This window comes from Acartia tonsa, chromosome 14 (assembly GCF_053477335.1).
Source record: "Acartia tonsa isolate MP-2025a chromosome 14, ASM5347733v1, whole genome shotgun sequence".
NCBI lineage: Eukaryota > Metazoa > Arthropoda > Copepoda > Calanoida > Acartiidae > Acartia > Acartia tonsa.
The window spans coordinates 12,055,399-12,080,085 of NC_137273.1; the positions used below are offsets into that span (position 1 = coordinate 12,055,399).

General features: G+C 32.5%; 4 protein-coding genes across 4 annotated transcripts in view; all 4 read left to right on the forward strand.

Annotated features, from left to right (window-relative positions):
- The window catches only part of LOC145305736 (uncharacterized), an 18,072-nt gene extending 16,920 nt beyond the window's left edge, over nt 1-1,152 (forward strand). The window contains exon 24 of the mRNA XM_080147505.1: nt 191-1,152. Within this exon, the coding sequence (XP_080003631.1) occupies nt 191-336 (146 nt within the window). The 3' untranslated portion in view covers nt 337-1,152. The remainder of the gene's footprint in view (nt 1-190) is intronic.
- Nucleotides 1,142-16,923, forward strand: LOC145305741 (uncharacterized). The gene is made up of 27 exons (XM_080147513.1): nt 1,142-1,225; nt 1,584-1,639; nt 1,717-1,823; nt 2,028-2,080; nt 2,795-2,869; nt 3,258-3,323; nt 3,592-3,646; nt 4,091-4,151; nt 4,448-4,570; nt 4,911-4,973; nt 5,519-5,566; nt 6,192-6,259; nt 6,852-6,906; nt 7,268-7,398; nt 7,932-8,023; nt 8,632-8,756; nt 8,985-9,110; nt 9,536-9,594; nt 9,735-9,894; nt 10,379-10,551; nt 10,914-11,023; nt 13,022-13,073; nt 14,358-14,402; nt 14,923-14,983; nt 15,632-15,718; nt 16,211-16,295; nt 16,712-16,923. The coding sequence occupies exons 1-27, from the start codon at nt 1,174-1,176 to the stop codon at nt 16,750-16,752; spliced, it is 2,229 nt and encodes a 742-aa protein (XP_080003639.1). The 5' UTR covers nt 1,142-1,173; the 3' UTR covers nt 16,753-16,923.
- LOC145306421 (uncharacterized) lies at nt 16,911-22,631 on the forward strand. The gene is made up of 13 exons (XM_080148516.1): nt 16,911-16,978; nt 17,555-17,635; nt 17,935-18,020; nt 18,707-18,770; nt 18,950-19,234; nt 19,340-19,441; nt 19,737-19,807; nt 20,186-20,303; nt 21,080-21,159; nt 21,458-21,542; nt 21,804-21,836; nt 22,152-22,228; nt 22,451-22,631. The coding sequence occupies exons 1-13, from the start codon at nt 16,943-16,945 to the stop codon at nt 22,629-22,631; spliced, it is 1,299 nt and encodes a 432-aa protein (XP_080004642.1). The 5' UTR covers nt 16,911-16,942.
- Nucleotides 22,632-22,856: 225 nt separating this feature from the next.
- The window catches only part of LOC145305752 (uncharacterized), a 28,132-nt gene continuing 26,301 nt past the window's right edge, over nt 22,857-24,687 (forward strand). The window contains exons 1-3 of the mRNA XM_080147527.1: nt 22,857-22,892; nt 23,557-23,636; nt 24,387-24,461. The gene's annotated coding sequence lies outside the window, so the exon portion shown is untranslated. The remainder of the gene's footprint in view (nt 22,893-23,556; nt 23,637-24,386; nt 24,462-24,687) is intronic.

The window sequence follows — 24,687 nt, forward strand, 5'->3', positions numbered from 1 at the left end:
CATTTGGGATGTACATTAATTTATCGGCCATTTTCTTATCCCTGTACATTTTGATTTCCAAAAGTTTAAGAAACAAGACCCTAATTTATTAGCTTAAATTCTTTGGGGACTTATTAAACCTTGCTTGGTTGGTACCAATCAGCAATGTCGAAAAATTATCAAACAATACAAACAAAAAACCTAAATTCAGGAAACAGCGGAATGGGCGGGGCTATGATGAACAGAGGAGGCGGAGACATGCAGTCTGCCTCAGACAGGTTTGCTCAGCCGCCTGCACAGAACAGATTCAATCCTATGATGGGGACATTCTCAAACAATAGAAATTGGCCAAAATAAAATGAAGGGCTTCATATTTCGACCTTGATTCCTGTAGCATAAATCACCATTGTTTCAGCATTTTTTTACCTAATTGTTATTTTACTGTTTATTGAGCACTGTAATCCCAGAACAAAAACTTATTGTTTAACTGAAACTTTAGATATTGTGTTTCAAAAAGTATTTTGATATAATTAAAACTCCCTCAAATTAGAGTAAATATACTTTTTTTCTTCTTTAGCATGCAAAAAAAGATTCAGTACCTAATAATAACATCTTGCAAATTCTTACATCAAATAAATATTGTTTATTTGTGGTAATATTTCAAATACTGGTTACCTAAAAAAAATTGCACAGAAGACATTCTCAATATTTGTTTTTGAATTCTTGTCCTGGTTCAATTTGTAAAAAGAATCTTTCAGATCAAATAAACCAATCATAAGTTTCAATTCCATGTTTTTTTTTGTATTTCTTGACTGTTTTTAAAATTGTTTTTTTTTTCAATGTTAACAGAGACTAAAATTAATGTAACCATCTTTTATTCATTAATTTGTTTGTAACAATAATAGTTATTTCTCGCATCGTATTATAAACGGCTTTCCGCGGATATAGAATGTACAATTATGAGATTAAAACTAGTTTTTTTAGCCCCGAGGTGACGAAGTCACCGGCTAAAAAAACTAGTTTTAATCTTATGGTTGTACATTTCTATATTCGTAGAAAGCTGGATATAATACGATGCTAGACATAGTTTTTTCGTATGGATGAGAACCGGTTCCTATCCACCGGATTCGAATAAATACGAGAAAAGTTATTCAAATGTTTCCTTAATTTAGATTTCAATAAAAATAATGTAAAATGCCGGATAAAAAGGAGGAAGAAAAATCAACTTTTGAAAATGGAAACACTAAGGAATTCATATTTTACTTAATTATTATGAAATATCTAATCAATAGATAGGATGTAAAGGTGACTCCAGTAAAAAAAGTTAGATCATGTCTCTAAAAGCTTAAATATAAAAAATCTTCCCTTTTTTGCTCAAGGGTTCTTGAAACATTTGAGGTTAGGTTCATTTTTAGGGGTTTTAAAGCCCTGTAGGTAATAGGGGGGAGGGGGTTGTAAAAAAAAGTTAGTTCATGCCCTTAAAAGCTATAGTCAGATAAATCTTTCTATTTGGTCAAAGGGTTATGACCACCCTACCCACGGATTAAACATCTTTTCTTACTTCCCCCATTTTGTGAGAGAGAAAATAAAATATGTAATCTGTCAGATTTATGTCTCAACTCAAACACTGCGATATTGTTCAATCAGAAGAATAATTCAGGTGAAGATCTTATTTAAATTATTTTTCAGATTATAAAAAAGATAGCGGTTCCTATCATTGTATTTATCTTTGTTCAGATTGGCTGTTACAATAGTGGAACCTCAGAGCAGGTTCATCTGGTCAGCAAACCTGGACCTTTGAAGCAGTATGCCAGTCATCTTTTATTACAGTATTTGAAGTGGAGGTAAAAGGATTTTTTCAAAAAAAAATGTCTAAATTTTTCTTATCAGATCATGTATTATGTTTAGGGCAATTTATACCCTATATAAATCAAAACCTAAAGCTGATGAACCTATTACCATTAGGTAGTAATCAAGACTTGGCAGCCCATTTATCGCAAGGTTGTTTAAAATATCTTACTTTACGGTACAATCTTATCTTTATTTAGAGATGTGGAGTCGGAAAAGCCTTGGTTTCGCAAAGAGGGGGATGTAAGGTTAGGTAAGACAAGTATTTTTCAGGGGTGTATATTCTGCATGGGATCCCCGGCTCAGGGGGGGGGGGGGGAATAAAAAATATGTGGTTGGAGGGGAAAAAAATGTAAAAATTAAGAAAACTGAAAACATTTTTCCATTTCCCCCCCTCCTTGGTGGAAAAAAAACTAAAAAAATGTGTGGTAGGAGGGATAAAATAAATAAAATAGAGTTCTTTAAATATTTTTCCATTTTCCCCCCTAATTGGTGAGAAAAAAACTAGGGGGGAAAAAAATAAAAAAATTTGTAGCCGGGGAAAAAAAATAAATCTTGTGCAGAATATACACCCCTGGTATTTTTTGGCACAAAGTATTTTGTAAACGTTTCGATAACTTACACTAAGTTTTTGTATGCCCGTCCGTCTGTAACGGTGTGAAATAATTACAATTTCAATGTAGTAAAATCGCCGCTATCGCCGAAAATTGCCGTTTCCCAACGATTTTTTTTTATTTTCTCGCCATTTTCCGCCGCCGTTTCTTCACAGTTCCATATTGTACCTCTTTGAAGCAACAGCCATGTCAAATCTCAGAGCTGTAACTCTTTATTTAGTTGAGTTCCTTTGACTTTTAGTTTTGGTTTCAAAAAGTGTCACTTCCGCCTCCCTCTCTTTATATTATCTTTATTAAGGATAAGAGAAATTCATTTTGCAATGTCATATCTTAGTATCAGTGTGTCTTTTAAGATTGTTGTTCTGATATATTACAAGAATTTATCAACTTTATAAAGAAGGAGAGCAAAGAAAATGCAGTCACTCTAGGTATTTAGATATCTTCAAGTAGCGCAGCTACACTATACATATTTTTTATGTCATGAACAGTATATATACTCTTACTTTTTTGAAAACGTGAAAGGTATTAACACATCTTAGATAATAGGAGTCTAATATTTTGTAGAGACAAACTTAGAGATAGGAATAGGGAAACTTGACTGTAAATTCCACTGGTACCCAAAGTTTTATAACCATTTATCTTATTCGTAGGCTTCAAAACTTCGGTTACTTTTCAAACGTAAGAGTGTAAAGTTTTCAGCCAATAATTGGGGAAATATTTCAATTTATCGTCTATTGTCTCATCCATGAATAAACCAAATCCTACAAACGTCTTACCTCTTACAAAAATGAAATATCTAAACAATCTGGATTTCAGTATTTTACAGTACCGCGGAATACCACGAGTTAGCCGCAGCATTTAAAGAGAATCCTACTTTGGCTCAGGAATTTTGATCTTGGATTGCCTTGATTTTCACCTGGCTTTTAAAGCGAAGATTTTCTATATTTGGGGTCAGTACATCTATACTTGTTAAATTAAACTTTTACTGGGGATAAACAAAGATTAAATAAACAAAGTGGATTAAGGACCAAAATTAAATCCCATCATCTTCCCAATCCCTCAATTAATTGTCAGCTAACCCATTAAATGACAAAAATTAAGTTTATTTTATAAAAATTTTTACTTACAATCCAAGTTACATCATCTAAATAGGAGTTCAAGAAGATTGTACAGAGTATTGTCATTTATGAACACTATAAATACAAAGGAATAAATGATCATTTTCTCTTAAAATATATTAACATAATTTGTTTTTTTTTTGTTGTAATATTTCAATTTAAATATCTACATATTATCTTTATGTAAAAGTAACAGTATGTCTGTGTTTGTATGAGTGTTTGTCTGTACTGGACTGTACTGTACTGTACTAATACTGCTGGACTTTATTAGTTTTCATTTACAATATAGCTTTTCATAGAAAAAATTACCTTCCAAAAAATTTGTCTTGTTTTTAAATGGGTCGACTCATCCCCACCTTTCTTATAAAGTGCCCCTAGAGGCCTCTAGGAGCGTAGCCATTAGTTTTGAAGATTGTATTCCAGAATGATGCTTATGAATATTAATATAAAATTTTTGCCTTAATTGTAATCAACTTACAAAATAAACATAATGTTTTTTTACTTGTGTGAAAATTATCTTTTCATATACCTAGTGAACGAAAAAGCAAAAGACTTTTGCTTTAAAGCTATAGACAAACTTCTAGATGTAAAGGTCAGTTTTTTTAATGCATATTTATTCTACAATTAATGAGGGTAGGTTTGTCTATTAGTCTGTCTGAAATATCTATATAACTGATGCAAGGATCTTAATTGAATATTACCCTTCTCTAGATTAAACTTTTTTGTTGAAAAGTTTGAACACTGCTAGTTCGTATCAACCAGTCAAAAAAGTGGACAAAGCTTTTTTTAGCCAACGAATGAGAGAATAAAACCTTAGGTACGAGTATATTTTTCCTCCCGAAAAATCATAGCACAAAATCCTAGAACTAAAGTTTTATATGATTTTAGATTCGAGTATATTCTTGTGACAAACTGGCAGAGCTTTTGAGACAACTTTTTGTTGAGTCTCAGAAAAAAGAGGAGGATTTTTATCCATTAAAACCCGACTTTGATAGGATACCTAGAATCCAGGTAAACAAGCTATGACGATATGTTTAATATTTGTTTAATGTTTAGTTATCTATGATCTCTACGTTTATTAAAACTTGTGATTTCTGACACTATAGTTTTATATGGTTGAAGTTGTTAATGATATTTTGACTGGGGAATGGGGATTCCTTGGGCGACAGGGCAAATGTAGTTTTTCTAAAGGTACTAAATCCCTCATTATCAATACGCTCATAGTAAATATTCTATATTGTAAACTATTTATGGATTTTCTATGTTAGATGATTGTTTATATTTTTTTTACTTAATTGTTGTTCTTAGATTTTATGGAAGCTATCATCCTTGTTAGATTTTTTTTACATAGGTCAGCTATCCAAGATTGTTATGGAACAGCCAACCAAAATACCTTCTGCTCTCTAGTATACGAGTAAGTTTTTTCTCATATTTATTCATATGAAATCTGTCACCCAAGCCATCAATTACTTCCCCCCTAACCCTGTTCTTAACCACCCCCACCCCCTAATACAACCCAGGCACCGTCTCCACTATCCTAAGCTCCAAAGTTACCTCCACTCCATCAATGCTTCTCTTTCACACAGCTGCCCATCTTATTGACCTCTGGCAAAATCCCATCTTTGTAGATGTCTTCCTATCCTCTCACCCAAGATTTATTTCCTTCCTCCTCTTCAACGCCCCCCTCCAGAGCTCCCGCCATAAGCCCCCCCCCCCCCCCAAATTAAGAGATGACGACCCAGTACACTAAAATGAATCAGGAGCAGCCAATACAAAAACAACAATATAATCTGTCTTGCTAAATCTTGTATTGATTTGTCCTCGAGTTTAAGACTATTTTGCAAAGATATGTCAAAACTAAAATAATGAAACTCGCGTTCTCTTTCTTTAGAAATAATTTTAAAAGGTTTCAAATAAATGGTATTTTTTTCAATGAAATAATAAGTCTTACGCTTTTAGGTTGATTTTAGTCGTTTTGACTGGAAAGAGGAACAACATCCTTTACCTAGGAATATTTTTACTTTAAGCTTGATAGTTTTATTTAATGCTCTACTGTCAAGCGCGTGATGTCATCAGAGTTGGGAAAATCATATAACATATACCAATAGAACAAAAAAAATATAAATGTGATGGTTGTACCGTGGAAGATTTGTTTTTATATATGTACATATTACATATTACCAAAATTATAAAATTACTTCAGGGATCTAAAGGGATAAGACAAAGGCAAATTAATTGATGAACATCCCCAATGATAATACACAAACTTGCCCCTTCTGCAGATAACAATTAGTGGTTAAATAGTTTGGACACCCAACTTGATAAACCAAACAATCAAAATTCAAAGAAAGTCGCAAAATATGTAGATAGAGCCAATGAGTAAGAAAAATTATTAAGAAAATATTGAGGACTAGTAAAACAAACAGCCCAATGTCCCCTTCCTTCCTCGAATTACTCGCTGACTGAAGATAATTCTTTAATCCTCAAAATATAAATAGTTATCTTATGTTATAGTTTAAAGTACCCAAATTTAAGTATTGCTTTATCAAATAGCAATAGATAATGTTTCTGTTGCTGTGTCTATTGCTGCGCTACCTAGGAATCTTAGAAAAGTTAAATATAATGAATTGTCAGGGAGTGTTATAAAAAAGTTTGTTCAACATTGGAGTCTACAAATACTAACTGTGTTACTGCATTTGGGTAAATCATATTTTTCATAGCATTTTTTAAAATTCTACTAAAGGGGGGGGGGGCGAAAGTGACACTTTTTGTAACCAAAACTAAAAGTCAACAAAGGAACTCAACTAAAAAAAGAGTTACAGGTCTGAGATTTTGCATGGCAGTTGCTGTATAGGAGTACAATATGGAACTGTGAAGAAACGGCGGCGCAACTGCCGAAAACCGCCGTTTCCCGCCGAATTTTTTTTTGCCTTTTCTCGGCGGTTTTAGGCGGTTGCGCCGCCGTTTTTTCACAGTTCCATATTGTACTCCTATAAAGCAACTGCCATGCAAAATCTCAGACCTGTAACTCTTTTTTTTAGTTGAGTACCTTTGACTTTTAGTTTTGGTTTCAAAAAGTGTCACTTTCGCCCCCCCCCCCTTTAGCCGTACATTACTACTCTACATTAACATGAAGATTTCTCAAATAAAATGAAGTTATAGTCATGTTGTCCTTTTAACTTTTTCAAGTTTTTCTCATTATTTATACCTACTGCTTTATTGACATTGTTATTCTTGATTTTTTGTTATTGTCTTGTTAATCATGTGTCTTTTTTATTTTCTTTTATTATAGAAATGGAATGTTTCGATGCAACCAGCCTGTGATTGTTAAATTTAAAGATCTCAAAGTGAGCTGAATATTTTTTCCAAAAAGACAAAATAAAATTAAAATTTTTAACTTTGGTCTACAAAATTGTCATTTCATAAGATCCAAAGATGGATTGTCATTCATCTTTGAATATAGAATACATGAATATTGTGGTAGTTTCTCGCATACACTGATGAAATATTTATCCCAGCTGGCTAATATATCCATACTCCCCTTTTCCCTAGTTACTTTACCCCATCCACTCCCCTGACTATGGAGGAACGAATTGATAATATCTGATGACTGTGTCAGCAACCTATATGGACGAGAAAATTTTTCCATTTTTAGATTATGATTTAAAAATTCATTTACAAAGATACAAAGAGTATTATTTTATCTAGGAAGATACGAAGAGTATATCCTATAAAGGGAAAATACTGGACTTCTACACAGCCTCTGGCTCCTGTACTCTGTACACTTATAATAATGTCTACTTTGCTCTGGTTGTATTCCAATTTAATGATAAAATCAAAGGAATGTTAGTGATTTTAATTATTTATTAAATAAGGTCCTTTATTTATTAAATAATGACCATTATTTACATTATATCGCAACAGTAAAATAAAAATTTCTTTCAAAAGGACAGTATCGTCAATTTTTAGTAGATTGTTTAACAATATAAACTAAATGATAAAATTTTAGGTCATTTATATTAAACAGTCGAACGTACCAGGGATCTTAAGGGATTAACAATGAACAATAACTTAATATACAACCTTAATGATGATAAACAAAATTACTCATTCTGTAAATTAAGATTATTTATGGGAAAAAATTTTGGACACTGGGTGTTTGAAAAATTCAGTAAAAGTACCCAAGTTTTGAGCCAACTAATAAAATAACGATGTCATTAAACTTTGGGTACTAGTGTAATTTATAGTCCAATGTCCTCTCCTTTAAAGTTTGGACCTTTATTTATAAAAATGGAAGGATTTCATTGTTTATGATCAAACTCATATTCTTTTCCTATTAGATTGATAAAATCACTGAACATGCTAATGATGCAGATATAACTGATTTGAGTGACAGTGACTATGTCCAGGACAAGGGATATGTTGATAATGAACTGGATGTATATGCCAGAGTTTTGGATCCAGGTTAGTGCAAGTAGATTTCTGTTCTTGTGTTGTCTCTAGTGTTTTCATGAGGGATGAGATATATCCATTCTATTATGTAAAACAGTAAGGTTTCTTTGATCTGTATCGGCTCAGATATTCATAACCACTTAAACAATAGATCGCTCCATTAAGGTGAATCTTCATATAGGTCCTGGAATGGTTTTAGGCTATTTTAGTTTTTTTGTATAAGTTTTGGTAAGGGTTTGTACTATTTTTCTCCCCATCCATTATTCGAATACGGATCCCTCAGATGCTAGGGGCGCAGCCAATAGTAGCATATAAGAATATTCACATACTGAGCTCTGCTGTACATTTCCTGGTAAAATTCTTTAAACATTTTCCACATCCTCATAATTTTTAAAAGGCAAGATCTTGTTAAGAAATCCCAAAGAAAGATTTTTTGCTGCCATTTCATTCACTGATGTCTATTGATAGTTGATACATCGAATATTTGTAATTTTTAACTAAAATCAAGGCTGCTGTATATGTTATAATAGTTGAGGCTTCTGCTAATGTTAGGCTAAGATTTGGCTGGCGGTTGACTGTTTATGCGTTTGACTGTTCATCACATTAAATTATAATTGTAGATAAAGAGATTCTTGAGTTTACTGAGAAATCTGAAGAGGACATATCTGTTAAAGACAACACCCGCAAGTTTGACCTAGTTGTGGCTGATATATTGGAACAGAAACACAGTAATGTTGCTATCAGGGTAAAGTTTTCAACTAATTGAATAATTAAAATCAGAAGAAATACAAAATTGAGAGGTTTCTAGTCTAAATTATAAAAAGGCGTCTAAGCTGTTTAATAAAGCTTTAAAGTTTCACATTTTTAAGATATTTATTAAACGTTTTTATAGTCATTCATAGTGAAATTATAAGTATTTGACAACTGCTACAAATGGTATGTTAACAAAAAATATCCGAGTCTTATATTTTAGAGAAACATACTGAAATCAGTTCTAGTGAAGTTAAAACCTGTTGGCCAAAACAAAAACGTAAATGAAGATGTTTCTATTTCTGTTTTTTCAACATTCATGGCTGCATATTCTACTTCACAATATAAGGTAATTTCATAAAAAAATAACAAATCAATTTATACACACAAAAATCTATAATAAGTCGTCTTTCATTGCAAAAGCAAATTAAATAACATTTAGTATTTCCTTGATAATTCTGAATGTCTAATAAATGACAGTTTATCCGTAACGGATTTAATTACTGGATGAATCCGAGCCAATAATCCAACTTTACAAGAAGACCGGATTTTTTGTTTTTGTCCAAAATTTGGGACATAGGAAATGAATTCGGATTGTCGTCCTTGGATATTTAATTGCTATAACCGTGCATTCCAATTTCTGTTCAAACCATATGTTTTGTATTAACCTTGTTTTTACTAATGTTGTTATGTGCCTTACAAAACAGAATTAATTTTTATTTTTAATGTCATATGTTGAACACTTATCCACAAATAAAAATGCTTTTGTTTAAGGGTTTAAAAATTGTAAATCAGATATTCTGCCCTGTCAAAGACAACTCAAATTTAGCCAGGTGAGTTTATTTAAGATTAGTTAAAAAAAATCCATGGATTTAGATAGAACATATAACTTTTTTCTGAAATAATAAATACAAATATTTTTTGTTTTTGTTTAATTAATGTGTAAAAAAATCTATCAAAGTATTTTGAGCAGGTTAATCCTAACAAGCACAGGCGAAGATTTTACGCTGAATGCCGGGAACACAATTGGATTGGCGACACCTATCAATCAATCAAACTTCAGCGAGGTGCTGATTCAGGCTTTCCAGCATGAAATTGATGTCAATGATTTCCTGATAGATCCATTTGTTAAGGTAATCCAATTGATTAATTTAAAACTTTTCATTAGGGTCAGTTCGTCCGGCCGGTTATCCGTAACGGATTGATCTTATCATTAATTTAGCCATCTTAGAATGGTCCTAAAGAACTCAAACTCGGCATGGAGATTCCTATTGTAGTTAGGTACGAATAAGAAAGCTTAACAACTCCATAATTGTTAGGTACCAGAGTGTCCTTAAGTCCATTTTTTGAATTATGTGATATAATTATCCTATTAATCTGACATTTGGAATGATGATTCCTATTAAAACAAGGTAAATGTTATTAGCGAAGTATCTCTATAAATCAGTCTTAAAATGTAAGCATGTCATTAAACAGTATACTGTATTTAAGCAGCTGTTTCAACAAATTTACGCACAATTTTGTTTAGACTTATACATTTAAATTCTGTTTAATCAGTTATGACACACTACAAGTTTTTAGAGTTTTGCTTTTATGTTGTCATCCTTGTTATTACAGAAAAGACGCGAGGATGCAGAGCATTTAGCAAAGCAGAACAACAGGAAACAAAACAAGACTGCAGAACTGGAAAATCCTCCAGCTTTAAAAAAGAAACGAAACCGGAAGTTTGTTAGGAGAAATAAGAAAAATGAAGCATATAATTATGGAGAAAGGAAGGAGGAAGATTATATTGACAGGAATTAAATGAATTTTTTTAATGTTTGATATGTTTTTATGCTTGGTTGTTTGCATACCTTTATTTGGGCTATGCAATAGATTTAGCATTTTAGCGCATTTTTTTTATCTCTCTGCTTCCATAATCGTCCTTATTGAGGTTAGTACTTTTAACAATAGGTAAGCCATTCTTTCCAATCAATATCATTTTTAAAATTTCACCTGCTATTAAAAGCTTAATGTAAGAAATGAAATTGTTGGTTGAAACCTCCTAGATTTATTTAATGTAACAGTCAACATTTTTCTTTTTTTTCAAAAATCGTCAAAGTAGCTGCTAAAAAAATAATGAAATCTCAATCATGAAAAGACTTCTTTATCATGACAGGGATGATGTTTACGGCAGCAGAGAGAGGGATGAAATCTATGGTAGCAGGGATGAAATATATGGTAGTCGGGAGGATTACTCAAGATCCCAAGAAAAACGAATAGGTAAATATGTTGATTTTACACTCTTGTTAAGTTGTTATAGTGTTCTTATGTAAAGGGATGAGATACAACTAGAGAAGGTAAAGAAATCACGGGTGGACCCTCAGATGTAAAAACTTTATTTTAGTGTTTGGCCAAAATGACTTAGCAATTGTATCTGTAAGTACGTCTAATAACACCCTTTGCTATTTTTAAAATCCTAGAAAATTTTTTTTGCAAGAAAATTGCATAAATTCGCAACCTTTTTTAGCACAACTACTTAACTCGAGTTTTAAAACTTTTTATATAAAATCCTTTTTACAAAAAATATCAATAATTACTTAAAATTAAACCTGAAAGAAAAAAATTCTCATTACACGTGTTAATTTTCATGTTTTTGGTCTTTTTTTGAGGAAAACATAACTTCTCCTTTTTTGACAATAATATATTTTTTTAACAATTCAAAGTAAAATATAATAAAACTTAAACGATTTTTCTCGAATTATCAGTTGAAAATTTCATTAAACATGCAATTTAAGTGATGAAAATTTAATAAAATCATTTTTTGAATGTTTAGAATTACCAATTTTCTGCATTTAAAACAAAATGTTAACAAAATTTAAAAACATTCTAATATATAACTTCAAAAATCAATAACATTTTATAAAAAGATGTTTAAAAAAATAAATCATTAAAAGGTATTAAAATGCATTTGAAATTACTTAAAATTAAAACGAGAACATCTTTTTACACTGTATTCTGTGTAATAGAGTTTAAATGACATGATTAGTGAATGAAATATTTCCTAAACTCATTAAGCCTTTTTGTGACTATATTAAAAATAGTTTATTTTGTTTTATATTGTTTTTTTATTCAAATATTTGACAAAATTTTCCCTACGTCAATAAAATAAAGTCAGTTTTTTACTGTTTCCAGGTTTTTCTTTATAATTATAACAATTAAATATTATAAATCTTCATTATCTTTTATTTGAATTATCATACACATTAAAATGTGAAGTATAAGCTAGAATAGCACTTTTTTCAACGAATATTTTAATGACATTATATCAAAATAATTCCTCTTGAATATCACACAACATATGATTGGGAAGTATAGCCATTTCTTGGAGGTATAATATTTACAAAAATACCATTAATTCTGTTTTTATCAGAAGTTAAAAAAATTGAACAGTTCTAAAACAATGGTTGGCTGTCTAGATATTGAGTACACTAAGACTACGGCTCTGTTCTATTGAAATAACGTTGCAAAAAGAGGGGTTCTGAAAGTAATCTACGTAATTTTTTTTAAAGAACCAACAAGTACTGTCAGTATCTTTTTTCTTGTAAGCTAGCAGACAATCAAATCATAACACAATTTTCATGATAAAATATTCAGGTTTCTACTTCACATTTTAAAAAATATACTGACCAATAAAATGTTCAAAATTTTACTTTGTACTAATTGAAAAAATATGTTGTAATTCTTATTTTAAAGTTACATTTTTATCCCTGACAAAATCATAGACGACATTTAAAGGCATCTTATCTAAACTTTTTGAAGAAAAACTTAAAAACGTTAATTAAGTATGAAAACTATTTTCTTCGATTTTTCTGAAGTTATTATCGCATTCTATGGGTTTTTTATTATCATTTACTTATATCGAAAGTGCCAAACATTGTACCCCAACTTATTCATTTAATAAAAAACGAAGCGTGAAATGTTTTAGTATGACTATTCTCAAAATATCTGATGTATTATCCCTAATCAGATGTCAGACCCGGTTTCTCGTCATTTGGATGGCGCTAGTAGGGACCTCCAAAACAGTAGTCTCAAAGACGTTTGTCTGTCCAAAAGAATGTTTGTCTGTCTGTCTATTTTAATATTGTTTTCGTCTATTTTTGATATTCTGGGGCTTAAAAGCTATGCGTGGTTGTATGTATTTGTATGTTCATGAAAGAACAGTAATCTTTTAATTCAGAAATGCATCAGATTTGATGAAAACCAATCTTGTTTTTATAGAAACTGTTGATGTTAGTGATCTGGGAATGAGAAGACAGGATTTAGACAGAAGGTAAAGACATTTATAAAAGAAAATTGTATGTTAAAGGGAGGGGGCGGATGGTGTGACACTTTTTAAATCTAAAATCCAAAGAAACTAAATTAAACAAGGAGAGACAGCACTGAAAGAGGACTATCCACGAACAAGAGCAAGTGATTCTAAGTACCTTCCAGAATTGATCCTGAGTATTTTCTTTCAGAATATAATAGGTCACTATCAATAATTAATATATTGACGAAAAAATTTATGTTTCACCACTTCAAGTTGAAGAAAAGTAAAAAAATGTCCACCATTTTTCGTTAAAATTCTATCAAACGTTTTGTTGAGTTCGGGGTGTCTTTAATTGTCCATGTTGTCAAATGATAAAAATTTAAAAATAGTCAAAAGCACATTTACTATATCTCATATGTATGTTTAAATTAATGCTAATATGGATTAATTTACAATCTATATAACACCAGTATTCGCATATGTATCATCAAATATCCATTTTATTAAAAGAATTAGCTTCATAAAAGTTTTCAAAATCAATTAAAATACCTAAAAAAAACATGGTGAAACATAAATTTTCTCGTCAATATATTAATAATATATGGTGACCTATTATATTCTGAAAGAAAATACTTAGGATCAATGCTGGAAGGTACTTAGAATCATGTGCTCTCGTTCGTGGATAGTCCTCTTTAGCACAGCAGTCGCTTTAAAGAGGAACAATGTGGAACTGTGATGAAACGGCGGTGTGACGGATCCTATTGCCAAAAACCGCCGTTTGCCGTCAATTTTAAATAATCTCAGACAACTCATTTTCTTAATATTTTCACCTGTCACTTGTAATTTTTGTGAAAAGAAATATGTTTGATTAAAAAATGATACCCTTTGACTTTTAGCTTTGGTTTTAAAAAGTGTCACACCCGCCTCCCCCTTTTTAACTAGTTACCCAGCCACTAGTCCTATTATAAAAAGTAGTAAGGTTTTCTGAAGCTTAAGTTTTCAATAACCACTGCACTTATTGAGTTCTTCGTCTTTTGGAAGCTTCACATAAGTCTTAGGGTGGTTTTAGACTATTTTAGATATACATTAAGTCTTGGATGGTTTGAGGCTATTTTGTTCAATTCAGAGTCTGTAGATGCTATGGGCGCTGCCACTAGTACAAAGAAAAAAATCAAACCTTCTTTTACAATTTATAAATTTACTTCTTACATTATACCTTATTTATTCAAGATATTAAGAGCCAAACCCTAGATACATCTATTAAGTTTATCAGGAAACCATACATAAACAAATATTTAATTTTAGTGGCAATCAAGGGTCAATGAGTAGAGAATATGACAGAGATGATAGGTAAGGCTATGCATTTATTTGTTCTTGTTAAATAAAGGTTTTTAAAGGATAAAAGACGCCTAGCATTTTGTCATAATGTTGTTAATTATCCATTTACAGTAACGTTTAAGCTTTTATTATTGCGTTACTTGCCTTTTAATATTATTTTTTTCTTTATTATTTAATCAGAGAGGGAGGGGACAATGGCTTGTTTTTTAGTCCCGAAAGATTTATGATAACTTTTTCTTTTTTCGTTAGCTTAAAACTTGAAGGACTTCTAATTAATTTTGATTGGTTGGTTTATTAAGTTGAGTGACTAAAGTTTTTCAACGACTAATTGTAATCAACATAATGGGTAATTTTGTTGTATAATCAGTACATCAATATATCTGCCATTTTCTTATCCCTTTATTATTTAATAATTTTTTTTATGTTTGAACTGCTTTTTCTATGGATAGTCTCTTATAAACACAAGTGTCTTGTATTTTTCTATTTTTATTTTAAAAATCCTCCAACCAAAATTGGCTAAAAATCTGTTAAGGAGAAAAACAATTGGAAGATCGGACCTATATGAGGATACAGATAGTTATCATCAACATCAGGTCAGTAAAATTTAACAGCAGGGAAATAGGGATAGGACAACAAATATATTGTTGAATTTCTGTGAATCTGTATGCTTGTGATAAGCTGTAAAAATTTGAGGGTAGTAATAGATTTAAATAAAGCTATATTGATTTATACCCCCCAGGTTTATAAAAATAAAAGTTGAATTGTGTTTTCAACTAAAAAAGAAGTAAAAATGTGACTTTAGAGTTCTACTTTTGTTCGATTAACTGTGTTTTTAGGTTTTTAAACGCGATACTTTTACATTATTTGTTAATATCTCCAATAAATATACACATAAGGCTGACTTCCACTGTAATAAATATTTATTTTTGGTAAATCTCTGTTGTTAGTGGACGTTATTGTCATTTATTATTAAAATGACTAAATTTGATTTAGGTAAACTATATCATGGAAAGATGATGCAGTAGCGGGTTTCGTCGTATTTTCACACTAGCTTTTGATAGGTTATTATTAGAGGTTAGGTTAGGTTAATGTTAATGATTGTCCCGCAGGGTTAAGAAATTGGCCCTGCAGGGTTAGAGCCCCCTCGCATGGGTTAGAAATATGAGAAAAGCTACTGTGAAAATACGACGAAACCCGCTACTTCGTTTTCTATCCATGATTTGATGAACTTATTCTTTTAGAAGAGAAGTAAGGGTGAAGACTGGTATGATAAAGACACAACTCAAGGAGGGAGCAGGAACAAATATGATGAGGATTTTTCGAATTCAAGGAATATTTATATAACTTTATTGCCTTTATATAATCCCCCCCCCCCCTCTGCTGTACAGAAATAAGAAAATCATGTATGACTAGATTATCCTATTAGAAGTAGAAAGAATTTTTTGTGTGAAGGTTAATATTTCAATAAGTAATAAACCGATTGAGTTCTCAATCACAGGGAAACTTCAAATAGGTCCAGGGCAGATTTTGTTTATATTTTTTTCTTAGGATGGTTTTAGGCCGTTTTTCTAGCGTGTTTCTACTCTATAGAGCTCCAAGATGCTGGGGGCAAAGCCTCTAGTTGAAAACTGGGAATAATGATTTAATTCTTACATCAGTTTGTCAAAAGAACCCACCGATATCAACTCTTAAAAAGTATTTTCTTGTGGAATTTTATCACTCATACCTATATTATTTTTAACAAAAATCTCAAGCGCCCTTATTACCTTGCTGAAAGTTTGTTTGGGATTTATGCAATAAAAGTTATATTCTGCTAAATTAGAAATGTTAGTCATAATAACAGACAGATGTATGATTCGCAGTACCCTCAATCCTCAAATTTTTCTCAACCCCCACCTTCTACAGGCAAATTTTAAATATGTTTTTTTTTGTGTAATTATGATATGTCACCATTTAAAGTTCCTCATTTTTAGTGGCAAAATAATTACATTTAAAATTGCTAAAATTTTTCATATTTTTGTGGTAAAATGTTGACGTGAAACTTGTTTTGAACTGTAATTAAAGGGAAGTGGGTAAGCAGGGGGGGGGAAGAAGGAAGTGAGTTGTGGGGAAATTGTCACTTAAAATTGTTTGTCAGAACAGGATGTTTTACACCAATATTAACTTATTCTTGGTTCAATTTTTTAAACTGAACTTACCTTTGCCAAGTTTTTTGCACAAACATTTAATATTGTGGTGTTTTCCCATCCATGCTAAGGAAAAACATTAACTGTGGGCTAGAGATCAAGCTTATAGTTACCTAACTACTAATAAACTTTTAGGTTATGGCTATAAAGAAGATATTGGGCAAAGAAGGCATTAAGATATCAGCTGACTCAATATTTTCCCGCAAACATTGAAGGCATTATGAAAGAAGCTGATTCAGTATTTTCCCGCCAAAATATTGACCAATGAGAATACTGCTAGTGGAAGGCTTTTATGAAATGATTATTTTTGTACCTGTTAACGATTGATTTCTAAAGTTTGTTTCAGATATGAATTGAGGAATAAAAATGTCAGAAGAATTAAAGAAACTTCTGACTTGTCAGGTAGAAATTATTAAATAGTTGCCTCGCTCAAAAATAATTCCACAAGTGGAGGGTATATCTGAAATAGTCAAATTCGAGAAGAGTGTGTTTATTAACATATTGTTAAAATTAGAGATAGCAATCCGTCAAATTTTTAGACCGGATTCGGATTTGAATTCTTACAAGAATCCATTTAAAAAAGGCGGATTCCCGCGGATTCCGGATTCTTATTTTTGGCGGATTCCGGATTTGAATAGGTATTTTAAAAGGCTTTTTTTTAAATTAAAAAAATTAAGTGCTACAATTACATATGTCCTAAAAATTAATGTTCTTGGTGTTCTCTATAATTCACTTCTGATAATCGAACCAGATTTTAAAAGATATATATAATGATGATAATCTTTGCCTTCAAAAAGGCGGAGTTGAAAGAAAAACTTAAGACGCTAATTTTAGCCTACCAATTAAGAATCCGAATCCGCTATTAAAAAACGGATTCAGGATTATGGATTCGGATTGCCAACCCCATTTAAAATTACATGAAACCAAGGAATTGTAAAGTTTTTTTCCCCCGAAAAATTGATCATAATTTTTGTACAGGTTTGTAATGAGTTGTGTAAGAGGGGAGTATCTTTACAGTGTTGCAATGCCAGAGCTTGTAGAGCCTGTGCGACGAAAGAGGTATGGCTTTTGTTTAAGTTACGCTCCCGAAAACACCGGGAATTATGCCAGAATTTTTTTCTCTAGCAACCTCTTTTTACTTATGTCGAAATAGCAGCGGCCACGCGATGTACCAGGAACATTACGGGATAAGACAATGAAAGATTATTTGTTGTACAATCCCCTAGGATTCCGTAGATTAAAATTATTGGATAAAAAGTTTGACCACATCTAAGTTTTTAATACAACGAATGAAAGAACTTGATTTTAAAACATTGTAATATACTCTATAATTTACTTTGTACATTTAATTGATCCAGGTGACATCTAAGAGAATTTGTTGGAATCCTAACTGTAAGAGCCCCGTCACCAAAACCGAAGACTTGGTCAATGATGAAACTTTAAGGTAATCAATTGTAAATTATTATTTTTAAAAAAGATTATAATATTTCTATGCTATTAACAATTAGCTACAGCTTAGTTTTTGTGTATTTTATCATTTATTCATTTCGTCTCAACAATGGTACTAATTCTGATAGGCTGAATAGTTTAAGAAAAACATTTCTTCTTAGAAGTACATGTCCTCTACTGTGATAATGAATGGTACTAATTCTGATAGGCTGAAAAGTTTAAGAAAAACATTTCTTCTTAGAAATACATGTCCTCTACTGTGATAATGAATGGTACTAATTCTGATAGGCTGAAAAGTTTAAGAAAAACATTTCTTCTTAGAAATACATGTCCTCTACTGTGATAATGAATGGTACTAATTCTGATAGGCTGAAAAGTTTAAGAAAAACATTTCTTCTTAGAAATACATGTCCTCTACTGTGATAATGAATGGTACTAATTCTGATAGGCTGAAAAGTTTAAGAAAAACATTTCTTCTTAGAAATACATGTCCTCTACTGTGATAATGAATGGTACTAATTCTGATAGGCTGAAAAGTTTAAGAAAAACATTTCTTCTTAGAAATACATGTCCTCTACTGTGATAATGAATGGTACTAATTCTGATAGGCTGAAAAGTTTAAGAAAAATATTTCTTTATAGAAATACATGTCCTCTACTGTGTTAATGATTTGAATATTAGGTCAGCAGTGGCTAGTTTCAAAGACAAAGGTACTGTTCCTGCGGATTTGTTGACAAAACTCAAGGTAATTGTTAGTTTTAAAAATAATATTGTTCTAAGAACTATTTTTTTCTGAATTTTTAGGCTAGAAAATACCTACTTTATAATAAGTGAAGGTTAGAAGGTTGTGTAATTATATTCATTTATTTTTATTTCCTGAAAATGGATCTAACCTACGGAGGGATTTCATTACTTATGTTTCAGGCCGCAGATGCTGTCCAAAAGAAACTTGAACAAGGACAATCTGCATCAGCAAATGATAACAATAGCGGTAAAACAGCAGCATCTCCCGCCAAAACATCAACAGCTCCTGCCAAAACAACAACTACTCCCGCTAAAACAACTTCAACTCCCACCAAAACAGCAACAGCTGCTACAGATAAAAATAGCGCTAATGTATACTCTCTGAATAAAAATAAAAGAAAATCTGAAGCTGGTGATGGAGCAACAGGGGCAAAAAAGAAAAATTCAGAGTTGACTTATAAATATGTAAGTGACTTTTTTTTCAACGTTTTAAAATATAATTATTAAAAAAAATAACTATGATAAAACTTTATATTTCTGAATCCCTTACAAAACACTTATTTTTGCTAGGTGTTTATGGATATGCAGATAGTGCAAAGCGGTGCAAGGCCGCCTTTCCTGCACCAGCTTGCCTGTCTATACAAACCATCCAATGGACCTGCCCAATCAATAGCAAGTTTTTTGGCGCCCAAAAATTACGCTTCATAAAATTTCAAGAAAAGGGTTCTAATTTAAAATAAAGAATCAGCTCAATTTTGTTGATGTTTATATTTAATGCCATTAACTGGGGTTATCTAATCCCTGAAAATTACTGGATTTTTCTACATTATTTATGATGCAAATGCAAACTTTTTAAAATCATATCCATCAAAATTAATGGATTAAGTTCCCAAATTCCATCCATGAAATGAAAGCAAAAATAAGATGAAATATAAAAATTTGGCGCCAAAAATCTGACCTTTCTCAGTTTATGCCAGTGGGTAACAAAATTCAATTGCAATCTATGCCAGAGGCTCACAAGCAGGCCATCAACTGCAGGTTAGGATTTTTTCTCAGCTGCTTTTGAAGATTTTTAGGTATAAATTTCCTAGTGCATTCACTTAAAGTTAAACCCACACCCTCACTTTTTTTTTCTTATAAAATGTGAAAATATAGGGGATGTTTTTTCCCGTGCCCGATCCCTACGGGGGACCTTTAACTGTTATCATATCCCTGTGGGGCCACCCAGTATCAAATATAACCTAACCTAACCTAAATATTTATAAACAGACAAATGATGGGAGGGGGAATTTTTTCGGTGCTGAACTAGGCACTTCCTGATGAAGGTTCCTAACACGATTCTACTCTATAATTCACTTTGTTCCTCCTAACGTATGGACACATTTCAATTGTCCTTGTATTTAATTTTTATTTTAGTGAGGAGAATGGAGAGTATAGTCACATCAGGAAGAACTATAAAACAATTTATATTGAGACTGTTGCTTTGGCTCATGCATGTATTGACAAATTCGTCAAGGATCTTAAAAAAAATGACAGGAATCAGTTATTGCCTATTTATTTATTAGTAATGAGTAATAAGGATGCAGGGATCTAAAGGGATAAGACAATGAATAAATTGATGCACATCCCCAAGGATGATTCACAAAATTGCCCCAATTTTTTGGTTGACATGTTTGGACATTGAACTGAATTAAATAACCAACAAAATTTAATTAAAGTCCCCACATTTGTTAAGCCGAAGAATAAGAAAAGGTTATTATAAAACTTTGTGGACTAGTGTAATAAACAGCCTAATGGCATGTTACCTCCTTCCCTGATAAGAATGAGATAATTGTTAAGATCTTGAAATCAAAGCATTTAGTACATATTTAGACATCCCAGAAAAGCTGAAAATCAGATTTAGCTTCCTAAAAGTTATTTAATTCTTGACCACTAGGTAATAGTATATACCGCAACTTCTTTTAAACGCTGTTTAATACTGGACCACTTAATTTTTATGATTAAGAACTCTTTTTTTTCAATTGGCTTGTGTCAAATGTGTAAATCATTACAATACCAATGAAAAGGGAAATTAGAACATTATGGATGTTCAAGCATTTTTATAAGAGGGATAAAATGAGGGGTTTCATATGTTTAAATGGTATAATTTATTGTATTTCATTGTTGTAAAATTTGAGGGGGTAAAATGAGGAGTTTTAAAGTTTAAAGAAGGGGGTTGGGAAGGGGGGGGGGGGGTAAACACCCGTTTTCTTCCCATTTTGGACGTCTATAAATCTTCTTAACAAAATGCAATTAAACTGATAATAATTTAGCAACACTCGAGTTGTTCTGGTTGTGTACAATGACACCATCTGTAATCTCATGTACAAGTTCCTTTTCCAACCAAACAAGTAAGTACAACATGCTTCAATAGTCCTGTCCTGCGGTTTCCCTTTATTCGAGCACAGAACCCCCCCCCCCCCCCCCCCCCCCTTCTCTACTTATTTATTTAGGTGCGAATTCTCTTGGGAGGGTTCGGAAACCCTCCCTCAAAATAGTTTATAAATCTTCCCAGAACCTACCCTGTAATCAGAACCATATCAGTTCAGCGGTTAGCGGGATCCTTCTGCACTGACAGGCAGACTCACAAACAAACATCCTTTTACTTTATTATAAAGAATTGACGTAAAAATTCTTGTTCTTTTTCAGTCCGAAGTACTTTGCCAAGTTCGGTTACTCCTTCGACGATGTCTTCGTGATGACCTCCATCATGGACAAGTTTAAAATGGATTTTAACAGGGACATTTCCTTAGTTTTTCAAGTTGACCTAAGTGACACTCTTGGCTGCTAACTGTTGGCATAGTATATGGAATACAGGGATAGGTTAATTGAAGAGAAATTGAGCCTCCATTAAAAATTATTTCCCTTGGGTATATAGCTTGAAAATGGTCAGGTTGATTCTGTCCCTTTTATTTTTTTTTTGGTGGTGATTTGGGCCCTTCATCAGTATTTATGATTCTTGAGGTTGACTTGTATAATTATGGATATTAAAATAAACAGTGTTGCTGTGAATGAAGTACTTGGAATACAGGAATACATTTCATACATTATTATAGCTCAATACTACGTGACTCAATTTACATATTGTTTTTATAAGAATATATTTGCTTTGCACCTAGCCTCTAGGGGCTTATCCCCTGGTATTCCTCAATTTCTTTTTTTTTATCTTGGTGTTTTTTTGCCAAGAATGAGGGGTTATCCTAACCCTCAAGATGATAGTCAGAAATCTTGGTATATTTAAGTTAATTTTACAAGGAAAAAGAACCAAATTGGTCCTGTGGTTAACTATGTAGATAATACATCTATTAAATCTAGCGTTTAATTAAGAAATGAAATGTGTGTTCAGCATCAAAAAGGTCCAGATAAGTGCTTTAAGGATTGCATCGAATCTGTACAGTTTATCAACCAAATTTTTCAAAGGTATTTTTAAAATTCTAGTGACTCCGCTCCTAGCCGCAAACAGTTAGTAGAGCTGGATCTTTAAATTATTTAGTGCTGCCACCTGTCCATGACACTTCCAGTGCTGCCAATAAAACATGGATCTTTAAATCAAAACGAATTTATTATTATCCTGTCATAATTTCCACGTATATCTACATCTATTAGGATGAAATTTACGCTTATGCTGCGCATCTTTTTTAGATTATGTAAAGACGATATAATCTCAAATCTGAAGAAGCCTGACGACAAAAAATTCCGGATGTATCCATTTATTCAAAAGGCTCCAACCAGTGCTCATATCAATGTTATCTTCAGCAGTCAGGAAAATAGTGTCAAAAAAAAACTAGAATTGCGAAATCTCTCAAATCCCACTTTTCTTTAATTGATTTATAGATTACCTAGTCATAGTTGCTTAGAGTTTTGACATAAGACTCCTGGAGTAGAAGGAGACACCCCCCCCCCCTCCTTCTTATTGAATCTAATGTGACTTAAAATTAAGTTAACAATCATTGCCTGTTGGAAATTTTAACTTGAACGGATTATTGTGCCTGATTGACCATCTAGGGTAACAAATGTATTATTTTGTTTGACACTATTCCCTGCAGGTCTTATTGAATGGATGGACTTTGCCTAAGTTACCACAAGGAATTGTATTTTAATATTTTAAATTAAATGATATGTCAGGGATCTAAATATTGGTCGATAAAAAAAAATTTTACCCCGGGGGTAAAATTTGCTTGGAGGGGGTAATTACCCCCCCCTGAAATCTGTTGGCAGGGGTAAAATTTGTTTACCTCCCCCAAAATTTACCCCCGGGGTAAAATTTTTTTGGGGGGGGGGGTAATTTAAATTGTATCAAAAATTTAGTATTAAAAATGCGAAAAAATTTTTTCTATTTTGGGGGGAGTATTTACCCCCCCAAAATTGTTTGGGGGGGGGGTAAATACCCCCTCCTAAATGGTTGGGGGTGCCTACGGCACCCCCAGGGTAGGGGTAAATTTTAAATGGGGGGGGGGGGTGAAATGAAAAAAATTTTGGGGTTCGTTTTGGGGGGGGTAATCGCCCCATTACCCCCCCCCCCCTTGGACGCCTATGCCTTTACGGAATTTTAGCACAACCTACCTCCCCCTGTATGTACATGTTAAGAAATTCTGCAAGGATTTAATTCGATGTGGATATTTTTGTGGCGTAATGTCTGCTTAAACATGCTTTTGTTCTCAAACTATAAGTGAAGTGGGTAGAGGGGAATTGTCACTATGGGGGGTAGAAAAGTTTCCCTAAAAAAAACCTAAAAATACAACAAATCTAGTTGTGAAACCTGCAACTAAAGAAACAAAAGTCTGTGAAGGTGGTGATAGTGCTAAACAGAAACCGGCTGCTACAACAAAGGAATCTCATTTGAATCACTATGAATTACTAGGGGCTACACTCCTAAAAGCCTGTAGGGGCACTTGAGGGGGGGTGGGGGGGGGGGTTGATTTCGACAACCCATATTTCATTTTAGATTTATAAAGATTGGGGGGGGGGGGGATTTTTTTCTGGGGCGAGTTTACTTAAGCGGTGGTGGTAACCTCCCCCAAAATATTTATGAACCTTTTCAGGACCTATCACAAGCTACCCTGTAAAGGAGAACATTGTCGGTTCAGCGGTTAGCGAGATCCTTCGGTACACAAAGACAGACAGAGATCCTTTTACTTTCACTAGCAGCTACACCCCTAGAGGCCTCTAGGGGCACTTGAGGAGGAGAGAGTCGAATTTAATAATTCAATTTCTTATTTTAGATTTTAAAAGAAAAAGTAAAAAAAAATTACGTTTGATGTTTGTTTTTCGTTGAACTCTCTTTCTAAAATTGAGAAATTTTAAAAAAATTTAATTTCTCTAGGGAGGGTGGTGGTACCCTCCCCCAAAATAGTTATAAACCTTCCCGGGACATATGAGAATCTACCCTGTTAAGGAGAACCCGATCGGTTTAGCGGTTAGCGAGATCCTTCGGTACAAACACACAAACACACAGACACACAAACATCCTGTTACTTTATTATAAGGATATAAGGATATATATGTACATTGTACATGAAATAAATAACATTAGTTAAGTCGTTTCAGGGATATTAAAGAATTGAATGAGATATGTCATAGGGTCAGTCAGACAAAGATGATGAGATTGTTATTGTGGATGAACCAATTCTGGCGGATACACCATTTCCTACAGGTAATATTTCAGAACAGAGTCATGATACGGTCATTTTTACAACCAGCAGAAATACAATTGGATGCAATTCTGCCAAAATGTATTAACCTGAGCCAAAATTATAATCGTACCTTTAGTAACTGCCATAATTAAAATTAACACTGGCATTTAATATCCAGAGAAACAAATGGTCAAAAACACATTTATTTTATGTCAAATTCACACCCGTCTCAAATAATTTTGACAA